At 36.7% G+C, this 18,667-nt stretch overlaps 1 protein-coding gene across 3 annotated transcripts; it reads right to left on the bottom strand.

Moving 5' to 3' along the window:
- Positions 1-310: 310 nt before the first annotated feature.
- On the bottom strand, positions 311-14,459 carry LOC113778700 (nucleolar complex protein 2 homolog). Of its 3 annotated transcripts, XM_027324195.1 has the most exons (12): positions 14,186-14,274; positions 12,768-12,828; positions 8,839-8,954; positions 6,538-6,609; positions 5,896-6,456; positions 4,322-4,624; positions 2,979-3,329; positions 2,687-2,893; positions 2,454-2,540; positions 1,209-1,303; positions 997-1,125; positions 311-856 (listed from the first exon to the last, which is right to left on the bottom strand). In XM_027324195.1, exons 3-12 carry the CDS (start codon positions 8,896-8,898, stop codon positions 577-579), a joined length of 2,145 nt encoding a protein of 714 aa, XP_027179996.1. In that variant the 5' UTR covers positions 8,899-8,954; positions 12,768-12,828; positions 14,186-14,274; the 3' UTR covers positions 311-576. The 3 variants fall into 3 exon arrangements, with proteins under 3 accessions (XP_027179996.1, XP_027179989.1, XP_027179982.1); XM_027324188.1 differs by lacking the exon at positions 12,768-12,828 and having other exon boundaries at positions 2,979-3,320; positions 14,186-14,459; XM_027324181.1 differs by lacking the exon at positions 12,768-12,828 and having other exon boundaries at positions 14,186-14,459.
- Positions 14,460-18,667: the final 4,208 nt, after the last annotated feature.

Raw genomic sequence — 18,667 nt, forward strand, 5'->3', positions numbered from 1 at the left:
GATTTGTTGGAATGTTTGAATCCTCTTAGTCAAACTAGTGGCTCAGAATAAAAATGAAAATTTCTTGGACAATATTCAAACCCTAATCTATGGCATTTACAACCAGCAATTTTATTAATCTAAAACCCATAATTACTGCTCCTCTTGGTTTTGCATATTGAACCCTTTTTAGTTTCACTTTTTAGATAATTATTTTACAAGATGAAATTAAACATAATAAAGTTTTTGGGTACCAACATTGAAATTGTTACTTAAACCCCAGATATTAGTGCACATATTTGGATCTTAAAATATTTACTTTCCAAATCAATTATCAGTTTCCTTTTTTCAAAAAGGCTATTTGATTGATAGAAATTTTAGGTTCTCACGGAAAAATCAAATACATCACATGAATCTTTAGTCCTCGAAGTGGCCCTTTTCCATAAATTCTAGAACTGCTGAAATTACACTCGTGTAAATACAAAGCAACAATTTGCCTGAGTAAACGATACATATTTCCAAAAAGAAGAAGGAAAAAAAAATCCTTTGCTCTAAGAGAATCCAAACTGTCAAATGAAGGATTAGACCACCGGCTTCTTAATTCTTTCCCTTCTTTTTATTCGATTTCTTTGATTTAGACTTTCTTTTCTTCTTTGATAGATTAGACAAACCTGCCAATGGTTGCTGGCTCATTTTGTGCCGCTTTGAAATCACCGGCTCTTCTTCAGTATCTTCGAGTTCTTGGGCATCACTCATAGAATCTTCATCTTCATCAGAACTAAGTATCAGCTCCTCCACAACATCTTCATCAAAAGCTGTCTCCTCTTGGGACCTCTTTCTCTTCTTATTCTCTTTCACCTTTTCAGCATGCGAAGTCCTGGGAAGAAGCAACTCATGTAGGTAAACAAACAAATTTACTAGCACAAGAATCCAAGGCTCAGATAACAAAAACTTTGCACGCATTCAATGAATATGAGTATTAGCTATTGAGAGACAGATAGAGAGAGAGGATGATACGTGGAATCACTTCCTGGAAGCCAGCCTGAATTAAAGGCAGTGACACCTTCCTCGTTCACAGAATCATCTTGTTCATCAGTATCAGTGATCTTACTCCCAAAGATTGATGTACGTTCACCCACAATTACACTGGAGAAGAAAAACGCAAAATCAATTTCAGTCATGAATGTAATTTAAAGACTAGGCACCTAAATATGATAAGCATTAGGAACCTGGACTGCGTTACGGAGTCATTTCTTTGTTGTGCTCTCTCTCGTAAAACAGTAGCATATTGAGATAACGGGCTAGAACCCTTCATTTTTTCATCCTAGAACAAGTGTACAGGCGAGTAAGTTCTTAAGAAACATGCATCAAAGAGGAAGTGTACAGTCAGTTTAGATACAAATATATGCAGAAAACTCTTCAACGTGAAAAAAGTGCATTATTCCAGATCCCATATACATATACCAACCCTAAATACATCAAATTTGGATGATCATGTTGATTATGAAAGGCAGAAAAAGGTTATTTTCAGCAGTTTTTTCATTCTGTAGATCAACTTGCACCAGATTATCAAATTCATCTTTTACAGAATTGTTCACTCCACTTGACTTTTCTACATGTAAAATATAAAAACACCCCTACAATTCATTTTAATCACAGTTTGATAGCAAGGGAGTGATAGTGAACTCAATGAAGGATGAATATTTTTGTCTAGCTCAAATAATAAAAAATGTCAACGGAAGTGCCAATAATAACTCCTAATTTCATATCCAGAATATATAATTTGGAAACTGTATCTGCAGACTCAATAGTTTGATGGAGACTAGTAAAGCCGTCAAAATCAAAATGGAAGGAGCAAATTCGCGACAAAAATGGAGAAAAAAACAAATGTGTTCGGTCGAAACATTGAATTCCTCCAGTACAAACCTATATGACTGAGTAAAGTGAAATTTTGAGAAGACAAGCTGAGCATTATTAGCGACCTTCTCAAAGTATTGTTTGGAATAGTTACTCGAGGGAGTACAGTATTTGGAGTAATCACCTTTAGTTATCTAGAAGGGGTACAGAAGATACTTGACTACTTTGACGTGCATCTACCATTATCAACTTTTCCAGACCCAGTGAATTTGACACCTAAGCAGTCTATGAGAAACAACCCAATAATATTGGTTAATGGACATGGTTGAATACAGACAAAAGTCCTGAAGGACATAATCAGCTGCTAACTTCTAATGGTAGATTCCAGAAAAAGAAATGACTTTCCCAAGCATGGATAAAGTGTATCTGCTGGTTTGGTTGCTCCACTTATTTATGTAGCCAACAACTGATACAATATACTAATAACCTACTAAAAAGTCATAAAGATTAGATTTATTATAATCTCATCTGATGAATAATTAAAAAGAGTAAATATGCACAACTAACAGAAATCAATTGTTCTTTTCATCATTAAAATCAAAGATAAACATCAAAACCTCAAGTAAAGATGCAGCTCCCGGATCATTGGGAAGAATCGCAACTGACATACGCTTCTTATTAGTAAATTCACAGTTGGCTTCAATCTGCATGGTAAACAGCATGAACATTAGCTTCCCCTTGAATAGGCTCTTTGCATGTCAAAATAAGAAATGAAACACTGGCATGATAACTGAAAATTGATACCCTCTGGAACAGAAGAAAGAAAATGCCCACTCTAACAGAACTGTACCTGACGAATAAGTTGCCTCATTTCTCGACGGAACCTCTCAACTTTTGTAGATTTGCAGAACTCACGTAACTGAACAGTGGGAACAAAAGATAGCTCAAAAAAGGCTGCAGAATAGCTCCATTGTGCTAAATGCTCAGTGAGTTCTTCAATTACAGAAAAAACACACATCTCTTGAAATGCCCTCGTTTTCAAGGCTGACTTTTTTACCTGTCATAAACAATTCCAGAATATCAAAATTGTTATGTCCAATTTGCACTTGAAATAGAAGCAAAGACAAGCAATCTAAATTTACCCTCAGCATAGTACGGAAATCAACAGCTTCACCAACTCCTCCAGTAGGTGGTCTGTGCAATTCCTTTATCTCTAGCATTTCTAATAGCAAGAGGGAAACAGGAATAAAGGTCCCAGTTGAAGCAGCAATTCTATTTAGCATTTTTATACACCACAATCTGAGAGGAAAATACTGAGCTGTAGGAACTAAACGAGCCGTTGCAGTTATAATTTGAGTAAGTGGGTAAGCAAGAGGCTTAAGATCAGCTTCTGAGCTATATGCACAGATTGCACCAGTCCAAAGCTCAAGACAGTTCATAAATTTCCATCCATAAACCTTTCTAAACAACTCCTTGAAGGATAGCTTAGAATTCTGCAAAACAGGCAAGAACCGCTGTCAGCAGATCCAATGAAAAAAAAGCAGTTTCAGTGAAATGTGACACAATCTAAAAAACACACACTTGGAAAGATACTTCAGTCAACATAACACAGTATGCAACATAAAGAAGCCACATAACACATCTTTGAATATACAATACACAATATAAAAGAAGCTAAAGAATCATGTAAACCCCATTTTCTTTGAACCCACAGCACTTTATTCCAAGCAAAAAAGAGAGTTAAGAGAAAACAAAACATCAGTGACAACAATAATAAAAGAACGTCAAGAGTATTCTATCAAAACCTTGATATTGAAGTGCAAAAACCGTCCCATTCCTATAACTTTATGTCCTATATATAAAAACATCATACTTGACCTCAGCTTTGAGTTTCAAAGTTTCTAGATGATATAAAACTAGAAACACATGGAGAAACATTTCTCCTGTAAAAAGCCCCAAGTGATTATGACACTCAATTTGAAAATAGATGCCAGTACCATATAACATTGCCATTCTGTTGAAAACAGAGATGTTCATTACTCACCCATATGTGTGCATGGTCTTTCCATTTCTGTCTTCACATAACGTTCTTGAGGTATTTTTATAAGCAAATGTATCATTTACCAAATCTTTTGTGTTACTAAGCTAACAGATGCAATACATAGGATCAATACACACACATGTTCAACTCCTGTGTATGAATAATTTGAATGTACAAGATCACTTACATGCCAAACTAAAATAACCTAGTATTCCTTTACAAGACAATCAGTTATACCTTGCATGTGACCTGAAAATAAGTATGTTCTGTGCAACTATAAAATAGAGTAAAGACAAAGTTAAAGGCAAACATTCCTACATTACAGGAACTCAGAATCACCATTATTATTATTCTTATAATTACCATCATTTCCTTAAAAGGTTGAAGGAATTAAGAATTTCTTCCGACGAGATATCTGTAGATAATATGAGAAAGAACCATTACCTTCTTTGTCCTAGTAGTAGTTTCGCGCAAAATCATCGCTAACTGACGAATGAAAATGAAAGCATGTTGATATGCAGCTCCAGGATCCACTCTAAGTAGTTCAGTGAAACAATTACCAAGAAACTGAATATGCTGCAGCTTTGTTGCCGTAAAGGATTGACAATTCAAAACATAAGCTTTGTACATTCCTTTGAAGCAGTCATCGATGCAATCTGAACCAAACTGTAGACATAAATCTCTCAAAAATAAAAGAGAAACAACTGGCAGTGCACCTCCCCCGCTGCCCCAAAAGTGCAGAACCACCTGAAAACATCAGAATGTGTTATTTGATAACCACCTAACTTTGTAATGGTGATCACCTATGTAAAAGAATCAGCTTGCAGAATAGACAGATTAAAATAATTTCCCTCCACCCCCTTCTTTTACTCTTTCTGATTTTTCTTATTTTCTTTTATCAATTTATCATTCATTATAAAGTACAATTCCGCCACCCCCCTACCCCCCCCCCCCCACAAAACAAAAAGAAAAAAGAAACATCAAGTCAGATTATTGCAAGCTAAACATAGAAAGAATGTCAACCAAAATGCACTTAAAGGAATCTTCATGACCTGTATACATTAGATAGGCCTCCAATAGTTAGAAGAAAACAATAGATTAATTCAAGTATCAAAATTCTAAGGACTTGTGTTAATAAATTCTTTTCTCTTTCATCAGAATATGAGTGCAAAATGAACCACAGAAAGTTGCTCCAACTATATCAACAGTCCTAATACAACCAAAGAGGGTAAAATCCAGACTAAAAACCTTTTGATTTATTTTTGTTCTCTATACATTAAAATAAATCAAAATCTTAAGTCCTCAGGATATCTTTACAGTTTGAGTTGCCCTGTCTTAGTAAAAACTCAAGAACTATGATAAATGCTTATCAACTCAGTAGTTTGCAGGAAGAGAATACCAATCATCATACAATGAGGCAGAAATAGCCCCAACTAGGAAATTTCACGATCCCAACACAGTTAGTCAGCCTATGAAATTCTGACCCTTTTGGGGACCATATATTGGCTACTTGTGCAATTTGACTACCTCAAGTTTGTTTAGAATAGCAGTTAATTTGCATGAAAAGGGCTCCTCTAAACAAGTAATTAACAGAACTTATTCTAATTAAGTGGATTATCTAATGTCTTTACTTTTTGAGGGAAGCAAGCAACTAATGACAAATAAAAATGTATATATCCACTATGAAACATGATGGAGCTCACTGTACAAGAGAAATATATGCAGAATCGACATTCTAATTCACAATATCATGTGAAACTAGTCTTCTGGAGGAATAATTCCACATTTTTAGGTGTGATTCCTTCTGATCCAAAGGTGTGATTTTTTAGGTTTCTATGAATTTTGCTTGCATTGTTCTATTGCTTTCTCTAAGTCATATTTCTAAAACTCAAGGAAACCAACCATATGACGAAATATTACCAGCAAACACGCAAAATCTCACCTTACAACATATCATACCAAAAATTTGATACTGAATGCAAAGTAAAAGGGCAAAAGTATTTCAACTAAGTACATACCTTTACATACTTCCTTAAAAGAGCAGGATATGCAGCCAAAAATATAGATGAATATCTTAGCCTTCGCAATGTAAAGGATATCATTTTTGTGTCTGTCATTTGGTTCAAAACATGTAGAGAATTTCCAAGATATGATTTCACCAAATGGTTATAGTTTTTCCACAGTCTAGTACTCATCAGATCCAATAAGGTCTCCTTCTTTCCCCCAGAAGGGGGTAATTTTAACAATCCTCGAAGAATTCCATCCATTTCACTTAAAACAAATAGCATGATTTTGTTGAAGACACTGCTAGACATTATACTTAGCTGATTCGCATTATCATCACCACTATCATCACCATAGTGGCAAGCAGTGCGATATGCTTTCATAAGGGCACGCACTGCACCTAAACTTGTGTTCTCTTGAATGGATTTGCACCAAGAATCAACCATTGCAGTGGTAATGACATTTTTAGAGGATTTAGCTTCTACAGCTACACTAGGAACATGTTTCATAAGGTATTCATCTGTTTCTGCATCTTCTTCTATATCCTCACTATCAACATCAGTTTCAGCCTCATCCTGCAAAGGATTGTTGAAGATTGTGATAATCTCGTTTCAATTAACAGAGAAAAATACAAATATAGAAACCTTCAGGCTCACATCCACATCTTCATCATTAAAATCCAAAAGCTCCTTATCATGTTCTTTCAAGAACTCATAGAACTCCGGATCCTGCAAAGAAGCACTGTAAACATATCAAATAAAACAATTGATGCATGATTGATTAGTCCAAACAGCAATTCTAGCTCCAATAACTTAGAATCCCCAACTCCAACTTGTCTACACAAGGAAGCAAATTTGTTGATAAAGAAAGTGCACACAACAATAAATAAAGGGGAATGATTTCAACAGACATTTTTCACCTTCCTACACATGTTCCAGTAGGCTTAAAATTCCCATCAACATTTTGGTATTGGCAAATGAGCAGATTGAGATGGTGGGTTTTTATCTTGTTAAGCTAACGAATAAGTGAGAGGCACAGTGTGAGGAGCTATAAGTGAAATGTGAAAATCATTTCTCTATGTAAATGCTCCTTTACCATGAACAATAGAAATATATTCATCAGGTTTGTTATGGATGAAAGGGATATCATAATTTAGATGATAATAAAAACTAAATTTCCAATTGAATGACTTTTCAACACCCTCAAAGGCACTTACATCCATTTCTCTCCTTAACACTGACATGAAGAGTAAAGAAGCCAACTTAAACAACATCCTTATTCTCCTTTCTGCCATAGCATCTAATCTTGTTAAGATCACTACAGTTGTCACTACATTTCATATAGCATTTGCAGATTGAAGAAACCTAAAAGAAGCTCCAATTCTAATGGGCTATATCACAATTTAACAAAAGATACTGATGCACTCTCCCGCCACATTTTACAGGTATGGGAAAGTGACAACATTTATTTCTGCGCCTAAGTATGTCATTGGTTATATACCCTCCCAAGCTCGGGTCAGCTGAAAAGGGCCAAGTTTCATTAGTATTAACTTCCCAAGTAGGCCTTCCAAGCGAAAGCTATGTCATCACTTCCCAACCAGTTTTCACAAAGAGCCTTTAATGAGAATATTACCTTAAGATTAATGCTCCATTTCTCTTCATTTTAGCAAATTTGGTAACTATACAACTGTCATGGGAGTGAATGACAGATAACACTTGCCAACCCTGCAAATTTCTTCGAACTGGCAGATTCCAGGTCACAGTAGACAAATAGGCGATTGATACATAAGTTTCTTTTCAAGTTAAAATGGAATAAACCACTGGATTTATGCAACGAGGTGCAATAAGCCAACTCTAAGGTATGGGACTTGGATCCCAGATTGGAAGTATGGGATTATGGGCTCTCCCTCAACAATTGTTTAGCTTTTAAGGTGTGTCCTCCCAGGGTTCAAGTCGCAAGGATCCTCAACACGTCAAGGTTCCTTCCAAGATCGCATTACAAGCCCCTCAACATTTCTAATGAACTCTGGCTTCATACACTTGTCCACCTGAATACTCCATAGAGTTCTTCCACTTCTTTAGTTTTCCGATCTTCTTCCACTTGACGATATTTTACATCTTCTATGGTCCTAGAAGGCAGCTCTTGTTCTTTGCAATCCTCCACTTCCAATAACCATTAGCCTGACAAATTTAAATCAAGAGCACTGACATCTCCTCACTCTATTCCCCCTCACCCCCAGGTCATGCTTTACGGCCTGCAGAAGCTACTATTTTGCCATATGAGCAAGTAAAGCATCCTATCCCCTATAAGATTTCCAAAACCCTTCTAATAAATGTGCTACAAATAGCTGGTATAATGAATGTAAACTCACCCATTTCACCAAGATATAGAATGTGATATCTTATCATCTAAATAGAGAGTAAGAAAGGATTTCCAATTCCATAGTCTCTGGCTTAATATATGCAACAACTAAGGGAATTGGCATCACATACAGATGCTGGAATCAACCCTGCATATGACTCCTATATGCATGTTCGTCATGTTCATGTAAAAAGAAAGAAAAAGCAATATGACTTGTGTAAAAAGAACAAAAATAGGAAAAAAAAATAACCCCAAAGGTTTTTGATTTTGTTGTTTTCATATCTTTCTATGCTCCAAGCAAGCACATTTACAAGAAAACCTTAAAATAAACATCTTACCACCCCAATTCTCCATCTTTACCAATTCAATGACAACCACTTAGAATTCTGAAAAATAAATGTTGCAATAATACTGAGAAAATCCCATTTTTCTTATATTTTCAACCGTTTCCTTTCTCCTTTTTTCAGTTTTAATACTTCACTCAGATAATTGACAACGTATCCAATTGGGATTCTTTAACATATGAGATAAAGTCATCCTAAGATCAATTCACCACACATTTGCAGTTGCTTATATAATCGTAAACAAAATAGGACCTTTTCCTGGAGCCTCTGCAATTGCTGCATATGCTTTTTAGCTATCTTCTTTTTTGACATGGTCTTCCTCTCAAGCTCTTCATCATTGCTGAGGGCCTCATTTTCGGATATCTTGGCTGCACCAGAAAATTCAAATTTCCAAAATCAAACTTCAATTAAAAAATATGGAATGTTTTGAACAACAAAATTCAAAACCCGCAACCCACAACCCCAGTTGAATAATAGCACAAATTAATCGAAACCCAGATAAAACAAACCAGAGCCATAAACTGGATTTGTATATAAATAAATGCAAGTGAGCTTAGGGATGAAAATAGGTGGATGAAATATATGATCTTGCTATTTCCACTATACACCAGCTCCTGCACTTTCCCATATCAAGACTACAAAAGAGTTCAATTACAGTACAGGATAATTGATAAGGCAAATTGTTGTACCCGAAATCCACAGGAGGTTCCAAACTCAACAATGTGTGTGTAGATACAGTATTATATCTTCACAAGTAAAACAAAATACTAAATCGAGGAAACAAGTAAACAAAATACAAAATCAAGGAAACAAGTAAACAAACTACAAAATCCAGGTAACAAGTAGGTCAAACAACCGTCCTTTAGGCTCCTGAAGTTAAAAGAGAGCAACTATTGCCAATACATGACATCTAGCTGTGCACTGTGCAACAACTTCCTTAATGTCTTGGCACATAGTGAAAGCAAGTAGGCAATCTATGATAACAGCAAGTATGGCAAAACAAATTTAACCACAGCATAATTGATGGTGTAGACACTTTGGCCAAAAGGACCTGAGAAAGAAAAAAGGTGACCAAACACATGAATGAGGCCTCAAAATTACAAGGGCAAAAGTTCTCATAAGACACTGTGCAAAGTGAGATCTCTTACAAATGCTACCAACAAACAATTTCTCAAAATTACATCAAATGCCACTAACGGGCAAAGAAGTTTAGGCAATTGCCAATTAGAAGAAAACACAAACTACGTAGCAGGATGATACACACAACTTTCGAGTACACTGGATTACAGTGAGGGATAACAAAATCTGAAAATCACAATTCCATTTGTCAAGCTAAACATTAGATTGGTAACAGGACCCATTCACCACAAGATAAGTCATTGAATGATTTACCAACGGCATACACGTTAATATGCATCCAAAAATAACATATTAATCGCAAAAGAAATGAACAATCGAGCATAAAACATATGCAAGCTAGTAAGCGGCCATTTGCTTTCCAAGAGAATAAAAGCTCCCATATTAAGTTTGAAATGACGTTCTTGTTGCAACCAATAAATGAGATGAATAAGCACAATAGGCAATCAAATTCTCAGCAATGACACAGAAATCTGGACAGACAAAGAATAAATAGCAACTTGAGAGTGGAAAAGCTAGAACAAAAGGACCCAGATCTATAATCCGGTTTACAGTTTGAAAACCTGTTCCAGATCCCTAACACAGATACGGCCTCATCTAGGATAATATGCTCTTTAATTCACTTCTTGTCCAAGGAAAAGAATTTCCTGGTTCTACTATCGAACCGGTGAAAAGCAGCAGGATGCCAGACAAAACCAGGGGTTGAGGCAGCCAAAAAGAAAATAAAAGTTGCCTGGTAAAAATTGATCAAACATCATGAATGAGTTATTATATACACTTAAGGTACTATTAACCTAATATACATCACCTTTAAACACAGAGACATCTATTATCTTCATGTGATCAGACCCAAAACCTAAATCTATTTTCCCATTCACCTCTTTAGAGCACCCCGTGACCAAACCAACCAGAGGAAAAAAAAAAGGAAAAAAGACTGGGAATCCTATCCGCTCTTCAATTACTCTCAGTCAATCTCCCAACCTCCACATGATTTCTCAGTCCAACTGCTCAGCGGCTGTCACTGAGTCATATTCAGTAAAACCAACACCAGCAATGATTTTTCACAACAAGCTCGCTTTGATCTCCTGTCTATAATCCCCAACCTGAACCCTCCAAATCTTCCTGTGTCTTCTCTGTCAGTCTGTATGTACCTCTAAAATGAGCATAAATACAATCAAGAACCAGAACTTGTAGGACAACCGGCCATACCAAACCACATTTAGCATGCCAAAAAAAAAAACAGTTGTTGCAAATTAATGCATTGAAGTCCCATAGTCTTTCAATTATTTGGAAGAAAATTAAGACAGTGGTGAGATATTGGCCAATCTCCATGTGTCCTACACCACATATGATTTTCCCGTAATTTAATGCCTGGGATGAGTTTGATGCGATGCAGGCTAATAAGAAAGCCATATTCGAACTTCAGATGTCTACAAGCTAATTTTGTCAAAGAGCAAGCTAAAGTTTCTTTCTGAGTAAGTTACAAAGTCATGATTCCAGGTACACAAAGATTCAATGAATAAGTAGACAATGGGATATAAAAACTTTGACATCATAAAGCATTCAAGTTTCCCACTAAAGGAAGGCAAGCTCAAGTCCAGCATGTAGATATTGACTTGATCAAGATGTAAGCACATCAAAGTAAGCACAAAATCCAGCATGTAGATATTGACTTGATCGAACAACACAATTCCATTGAAGTAAATCTTCCAAAGACAGTCAAACATCAAAGGTCTGCCCAAATTTACATATAATATCTCTCCAGATAGCAAAGCAAGATATGATGTTTTACTCAGTATGTGCTCAAAAATCCATTCTTATCACAAGTACCATATAGAGAAAGAGGTAAAGCATCAGTCCAAATCATCATCTTAACAGGAAAAAGAAAAAACTTCTTAACAGATACAAAAGAGGGCAGGAGGTGGACAAGGAAAAAGAGGAGAAAGAGAAAATACACGTAAATCAACTTGCCCCAATTCTACATGAAAGTACTAGTTGGAAAACAATATATAATAAGCCAATTTAAGTGAGCTACCAGAACATAATTGTCCAATATGTTACCACTCGCTGCTCTAAGGCTTAAAAAGGCCATAACCATTGCAAGGTCCAACTAGGCCTGTACATACCCTATCTTACAATAAAAAATAAAAAAAGTTGCATTTGCATCATGCAAACCAACCAATCTGTGCACATCTAAATCAAGATTTATAGCAAAGCATATAGGAAGCCGGCCTATTCAAAACTTAAAACAAAAATGACAAAAAGCAGCAAAATCCAGAGAAATTCCTAGCCAAATAGCTCTACCCCTAAAGTAGCAACAACAAAGAAAACAATGCAAAATAATGACAGCATCAGAATGATTAATATGTCACACTTGATAGCTGTTACCAAGTTGAATAGATGGCTGGTAATTCATTTACAAACCCAGCACCATTCTCATTCACTAATGGCTATTGCCTTATTATAAAACCAGTGACCTGTATCCAAATTTAGTGTTGATCGCTTAGCCAAATTCCACTGCATACTCTGCATTTTCCAGCATCAGAAAGATTAAGATGTCACACTTGATAGCTGTTACCAAGTTGAATAGATGGCTGGTAATTCATTTACCAACCAAACACCATACTCATTCACTAATGGCTATTGACTTGTTATAAAAACGGTGACCTGTATCCATATTTAGTGTCAATTGCTTAGCCAAATTCCATTGCATAAACTCTGAATTTTCCAAGGAGAGTTTGACAATAATCAACTTAGTTATATGGGAGACGGCAGACAGAGTTCATCAACTGATCAACTTTTAAGTTATATAACCGAGCAAGTGGCTAGTTCAAATTACTCGTTACCCAGCCAATTCCACTCACAGATCGATATAGGTTAAACAAGTATTCCTGTATCAAAACTTCAAATACCCAAATCATTAGTCAAACACCAAAATTTAACTTAGTGACAGTATGCATAATTCTTGGGCTTGCAGCTTATACGCATCAGCAAAACATAATACTGCATTTTAATATTTAGTTTAAGTGAGTTAAGATTAGAACCTGAAAAACTTTGTGCATGGCTTCGATTTGCTTCCTATACCGGATGAAAAGGACTCCGTTTCTGTTACAGCAAATTATCGTTTTTCAAAGTTAAACTTCCAATGAGTTATTAATCTTAAAATTTTGCGATATATCTCAAACTCTGAATAACATTTCTGGTCATCATAACTACACCGTACTTGCATTATTCATAGTAAAGATGTACATGATTAATTAGATAATGTAAAAAACCATTGATAATTAGATTATGCTCTTATGTTTCAAACAGGCCCTTTCAATATTCTTGAAGGATCCTTTTACACATCGACTTGAACCTTAAGACTTAAATTATTAAGTTTACTTGAACATCATTTCTATGTTCATTTTGAAGGCAAAGAGAAAAACTAGTATTCTGCATTCCAAATTCTTCATGAAATGTAATCAAAATAATACTATATTGATTGAAAAACGCATATGTGATGCATGCAAATAATGTATTGCAAATAATGCCAATCCAAGCACACTCAATATTTTCTTATATAAGCTTAACTAAAGGGGGAGAGAAGTGTACAGCCATAAACACAGCTATATTCTCCTATATAACATGAATTTCTTTTTCTTCTTAGCTTTTTCACTTCGATGTATAGCAAGTAACAAACACCCTAAAGAACTCACACAAAATAATGGAAGATATTATTTTCCTTCAACTACAAAGTAGCATATAGGCACAAAAACTTGTATTGTTTTCCTTTAATCAGAAATTTGAAGCAAAATTCTTCCATTACGTTTGCTGAGTTTTATGTATGCCAAGTCTTTTTGGTATTTGCTCTACTCCGACAACAGGACTCATCAAAAATTGCAGATAAACTCTTTCCTGTTTTCATACTAAGTATCTGACAACACAAAACCCCAAAAAATAAAACGTATAGTAAAAAGAATAAAACTTTACATGCTTTCTTACACCTGAAACAGAAATAAAGAGATTAACCCAATCCATCTTATCAAATATTCCAAGACTTGAACCTTCAAAATGGCAAAGAATCTTATTCTTGGAGAGCAAACCAATTTACCATTAATTGGGGAACTTTATGTTTTTAAGAAAAAAGGTAAAAGAGAGAAAAAACAAGACGCGGACTACAGTCTAAAACTCGAATAGGCAATCCACACAAAAGTTAGAAAAAGGAAAAAAAACCTAGGAACAAAGACGGTATAAATGTACTTCCAAAAACCGACTTCAAGGATTTACACCGCAGAGATTTTGTTGCAATTCCACAAAAATCTCAAAAAAAAAAAATAATGACATGCTTAAAAATATAACAAACATACACATGCATCTAGATAGTAAAAGAAACCAAAAATAAAACCTAGATTCGACAATCAATAATATATACAAAGCAAAGTACAAGTTTAAGGAAGACAGAACAAGGAAACAACCAAACCTTGTTTCGATTTCTTAATGCCGCCATTGCCGTTGGTGGCTGCGCCGCCGTCGGGCCTTCCTCTTTTCCGAGCGCCTCCAAACTCCATAATATTCCAAAAACGAACCTTTTAGCAAAGAATTTCACTGTTTCGAGGAATTCTCAAATGGAAAACCCTTGAAATTCGCAAGCAGAAAAAGCCCTATTTTTGCCTAGGGTTCGAAGCAGAAGAGGATAGAGAGGGACCACGGGAAGGTGTGCAACCGTTCCTAGAGGATAGAGAGGGACCTAGGGACTCAAGCCTGCGTTCGTCTGCCTCGCAATGCTTTTCATTTTTTATTTTTCATTTTTTATTTTTCATTTTTTTTTGGCAAGCCTGTTTGGATAGCCTTGGATAGTTTTCACAGAAAATTTTGTATGTTTTTCGTGAATATATTTTTTAATTATTTTTTTATATCATATATGTCAAATTGTTATATCATATTTTTTTTAATAAAAATTTCTAAAAATAACAATTCAAATATAATATTTCTTTGCATCATAAATATATTTTTTAATTCATATTTTTATATTTTTAATTATTATTTTATTTTACATATAACATATCACGAAAAGTAATACAATAATTATTTCAAATAATATCTCAAATAGTACCCAGATCCAAATACATGCATTGGAAATTGAGGAAGAGGAAGAGTAGGTTATTTTTTATGGGTTATTTTTTTGGGATTTTGGGGGGAGGGAGGGCGTTTGAGATTTTGACAATATAGGGTATGATTTGTGAATAAAAAATCAAAAAACAGAAATTATGAAATTCTATCACATTTGTCTGTATGTATGTATGTATGTATGTATGTATGTATGTATGTATTTGATATTTAGAAGGTCACATTTATAAAGAGAACTAGTTTTGTACATGAAGTGGTGATTTTTTATGGATAGTTGAACCGACCTATATCAGTCCTCTCTCAAGTGAAATGTAATGGTTCGCTTGTCCGAAGTGGATGGCCGGACTTCTCCCCTGAGATCACTCCGACGATCAAGTTAGTATATTGAGAGAACGAGAGAAAACAGTAGCGTGTATGAATGAACAGTATGTTTACTTGTTGAGAGCTCATGAAGGGTATTTATAGGGAAGGAATGGAAGACAGGACGGAGGGCTCATGTTAGTGGGACCCAAGTTCTGGCCATTACGGCTCTGTTCCCTGCCAGGAAATCTGATTCTAACACTGTAGCCGTCTGGACATGATGACGGGGAGTCCTGCACAGCAACCATTAAGAGCATCAGGTGCTTTTCAGATAAAGTATTGGTTATGTGCGATGTCAGACGTGGTGACATCACCCGCGTGTAGCCGAGGTGGAAGCCTAGAGGTCATACAAGCAGTTCAGCCAGAGATCCGGCTGAACTTAGGAGTCGTGCCCAGGACATGATCGCGCTTGTGTGAAGGACGAAATGAGATCGCCTTGACTCTGCGAGGGGCGCCGAGGTGAGCATCCTCAATAAGCCCCCCAAGTTTCGGGAGCTCCAGGGCTCTTGAGGTACCGAGACTTCCTTATGTCGAGGTCATTCAGAGTCTGGGACCTGAACCTGCTCCGGAAGATGCGGGGGCGTAACACGTGGACAGATCAATTGATAAGATGTGTTGGGCAGAGCGGTTACGGGTAACCGTCGCGTCGTGTGGTAATAGGACGCTTCGTGCGGAGAGAGTGTCAGTTGAAAGGACGGGACATTAATAAAGAGAGAGAGAGACGCGTCCTTTTGAATTTGAACATGTTTGCCTTTTCGCATTCTTGCCGCCTCTTCGGATTCCACTGAACCCCTATAAATAGGGGGTCCTTTTCATCGCACAGCCCACCACTTTCCTTCTTAGCCTCAGAATTGCAAATTAGCGAGCGTTGCCGAGATCCGTTCTTTCAGTAGGGATCAAAGCCGAAGTCCTCGTTCTCGTCCGATTCCATAATCAATAGTAAGTATTTCTCTTTTCATCTCGTCTTTCACACATGACCAAAACGGCTAAAACCCACAAAAAAACCGTGAAACCAAGTTACCAAGCCGAGAAGAGGCCTGACCTCTCAGAGGAAACGACTTCGCCCAACTCGGAGGGGTCGAGCCTAGTGCCGCAGAGGAAACGGCGAGACAGCCCAGGGGTCAGATCATCAGAAGCGAGTGAGGGTGGTTCCGAGGTCGTATATAATAGTGACCTCGGAACAAAAGTACCCCACGACGAGGGCGTGCTGGAGTCGGTCGTTCCAAAGGATGTTGCTAAAATTGACTTCGGCAAGATGCCGAAATTCAGAAGTCGCGTCGGGAGAGACAGTGCCGACAAGGTGATAAGAAAATACCCCTTCAGGCCGGGGTATCCCATCAGGTCGCCTGGGCCAGATAACTCGGCCGAGAAGCCCCCAATGGGCACTGTGGCGGTTTACCTTCAACAGTTGGAGGCTGGGCTGAGAATGCCGAAGTCGAGATTCTTCAGGGACGTACTGATACGGATACGGGTGTGCAATAATTAACTTCAACCTTGGGTCAAGGATCCTTTGGTCCACATTGGCGGTCCGATGACAAGATCAAGATCCAAGAAGGTGAAGGAAGCTTTACGAGCCTTGATCATTCACCATACAAGCAAGGAACAAGCTAAGGAACAAGCTTGTACGTTTGAAGTAAAGGAGTGATCTCATACTTGTTAGCTTAGTTGGTAGTTGTTTTAAGACTGTCCCGTTTAGTAGTTGTTAGGCGTTGAGTATTTTATTACTTATCGGGCCTTATCGGAAAGCCTTAAAGAGCTAGCTCTTTAAGCTCTTTTATGCGGACCGAATCTCTTCCAGGTTTATGTGGGCCGGATTTTGCCCTAGTTTTAGCCTATAAAAAGGCACCTCTTGTAAGAGTAAAGGGGAGATTATTACAACCAGAAATCGTGAGGAATTTTCCTTCAAGTTCTTAACCGAACTTACTCTTGAATTCTTGAGTTCATAGCTTAGAATTCAAATCAGACTTTATCGATTAGCTTGTTCCCTAATCGTGGTGTCGCTTCATCCATCCTTATTTGCTTAAGGTTGCTGATTACCTTTGTGTGTCAGAGGTCTTGAGTTCATGAGAACAATCGAATTCAATTTCTGTTGGGAGGAAAGATCCAACTCTGTAATTACAAGGTTGGGAGGTTCTAGGAGGGTCTTTCCCTAGGGTTGTCTATATCAGTTGGTAATCAGAGCATCAGGTTAATTCTCTTTTAATTGAAATTGTTCATATCTTGCTAGTTTGTCTTTTTTCCAAAAAAAAAAAAAACTGTAGCGATTACTGTTCACGTTACTGTTCATCCGAGTCAAAAAAAAAATTGTTTGGGTGTTGTCTTTTTGTGTTTTTCTGTCCAAGTTCTTGGGTTTGTTATACTTGTGTTTGGGTTGTTAGGGTTTAAAGAAAAAAAAAAAAAAGAGTCACGTACCTTATATTGTTTTAGTGTCCAAGTTGCTAGAGTATTGCTGGAATTTTCTTTTGAGTATTGCTGAAATTCTGTTTTGCCTATTGATAAGTGACTAATTTACGTAATAATTGTATGATATTTTATATTATTTTTAGTCACTTTAGTTATATTATTGGTAGAATATGAATCATTTTGGCTATAATTGGTGAAAAATGCTTTTAAGTGATTAAATGAGGTTTTTATCACTTTTTACTTGGATTTTGTGTATTTTGACAGTTTTGACACATTTTCGTATTTCGGCTATAACTTGAGTTACAATGATCGGATTAAGATGATTCGTGAACCAATTTGAAGATAAGAGATAGATCTACAACTTTGGTGAAGACATCTAAATCCAGTTTGAAGGTTTTCCAGGTCAAAATGCCGAATTACAATAGCAAATTTCTACTGGTCGAAACTGGAACAGGGCAATGAGCAGGTAAGGGTATTTCAGTCATTTCTCAGCCTACACAGATCCAAATGAGGTGATTCTTGATGCATTGGAAAGCTAACTCAAAGGGCTACAAGTTTTATGTTTTGGTGAAGAGCTAAATCAGCTTTTATCATCAAGAAAAGATCGGTTGAAGTTGGGCCAAAAACAGAGCAAGTGATCCACACTCGGATCCACTATTCATCCGAACCCTCGGTTGTTTCTGGGTTAGTGGATCCGAGCTCGGATCCATACGGATCCGAGGTACTGTAGCAGCTCGGATCACTGGTCAGAAAAGGCTGCTCTGTACGCGTAAAAAATCAATTTCACCTCCACCAACTCACATTGGATGCTAGACATGTGAGAAACATTCCCAGCTGTAAAAGGGAGATGTAATCCTCATTTCTTGACCACCTTTCATCATTAAATAGCCAAATGCATTGCAAAAATAGAGATTGGGAGTCCATAGCAGAAAAATAGAGAGAGCTACGGGAGAAGCTTGGAGTCTGCAGAAATGTAGCTCTTTCATCTCCCTAGTGTTAGTTTAGTTTATTATAGAGTAGTGTAGCTTTTCCATTCTTGTTTATTATCTAGATTAGGATGAAGATGGAGGAT

The sequence above is a fragment of the Coffea eugenioides genome, chromosome 1, assembly GCF_003713205.1.
Source record: "Coffea eugenioides isolate CCC68of chromosome 1, Ceug_1.0, whole genome shotgun sequence".
Taxonomy (NCBI): domain Eukaryota; kingdom Viridiplantae; phylum Streptophyta; class Magnoliopsida; order Gentianales; family Rubiaceae; genus Coffea; species Coffea eugenioides.

Coding starts and splice junctions, on each gene's coding strand:
- LOC113778700 (XM_027324181.1), bottom strand. CDS start 14,273: ATGGAGTTTGGAGGCGCTCGGAAAAGAGGAAGGCCCGACGGCGGCGCA. Junction 3,330..4,321: donor CTACTACTAGGACAAAGAAG/GTAATGGTTCTT, acceptor CCTGTTTTGCAG/AATTCTAAGCTATCCTTCAA. Junction 1,304..2,453: donor GAGCTGCATCTTTACTTGAG/GTTTTGATGTTT, acceptor CACTTGTTCTAG/GATGAAAAAATGAAGGGTTC.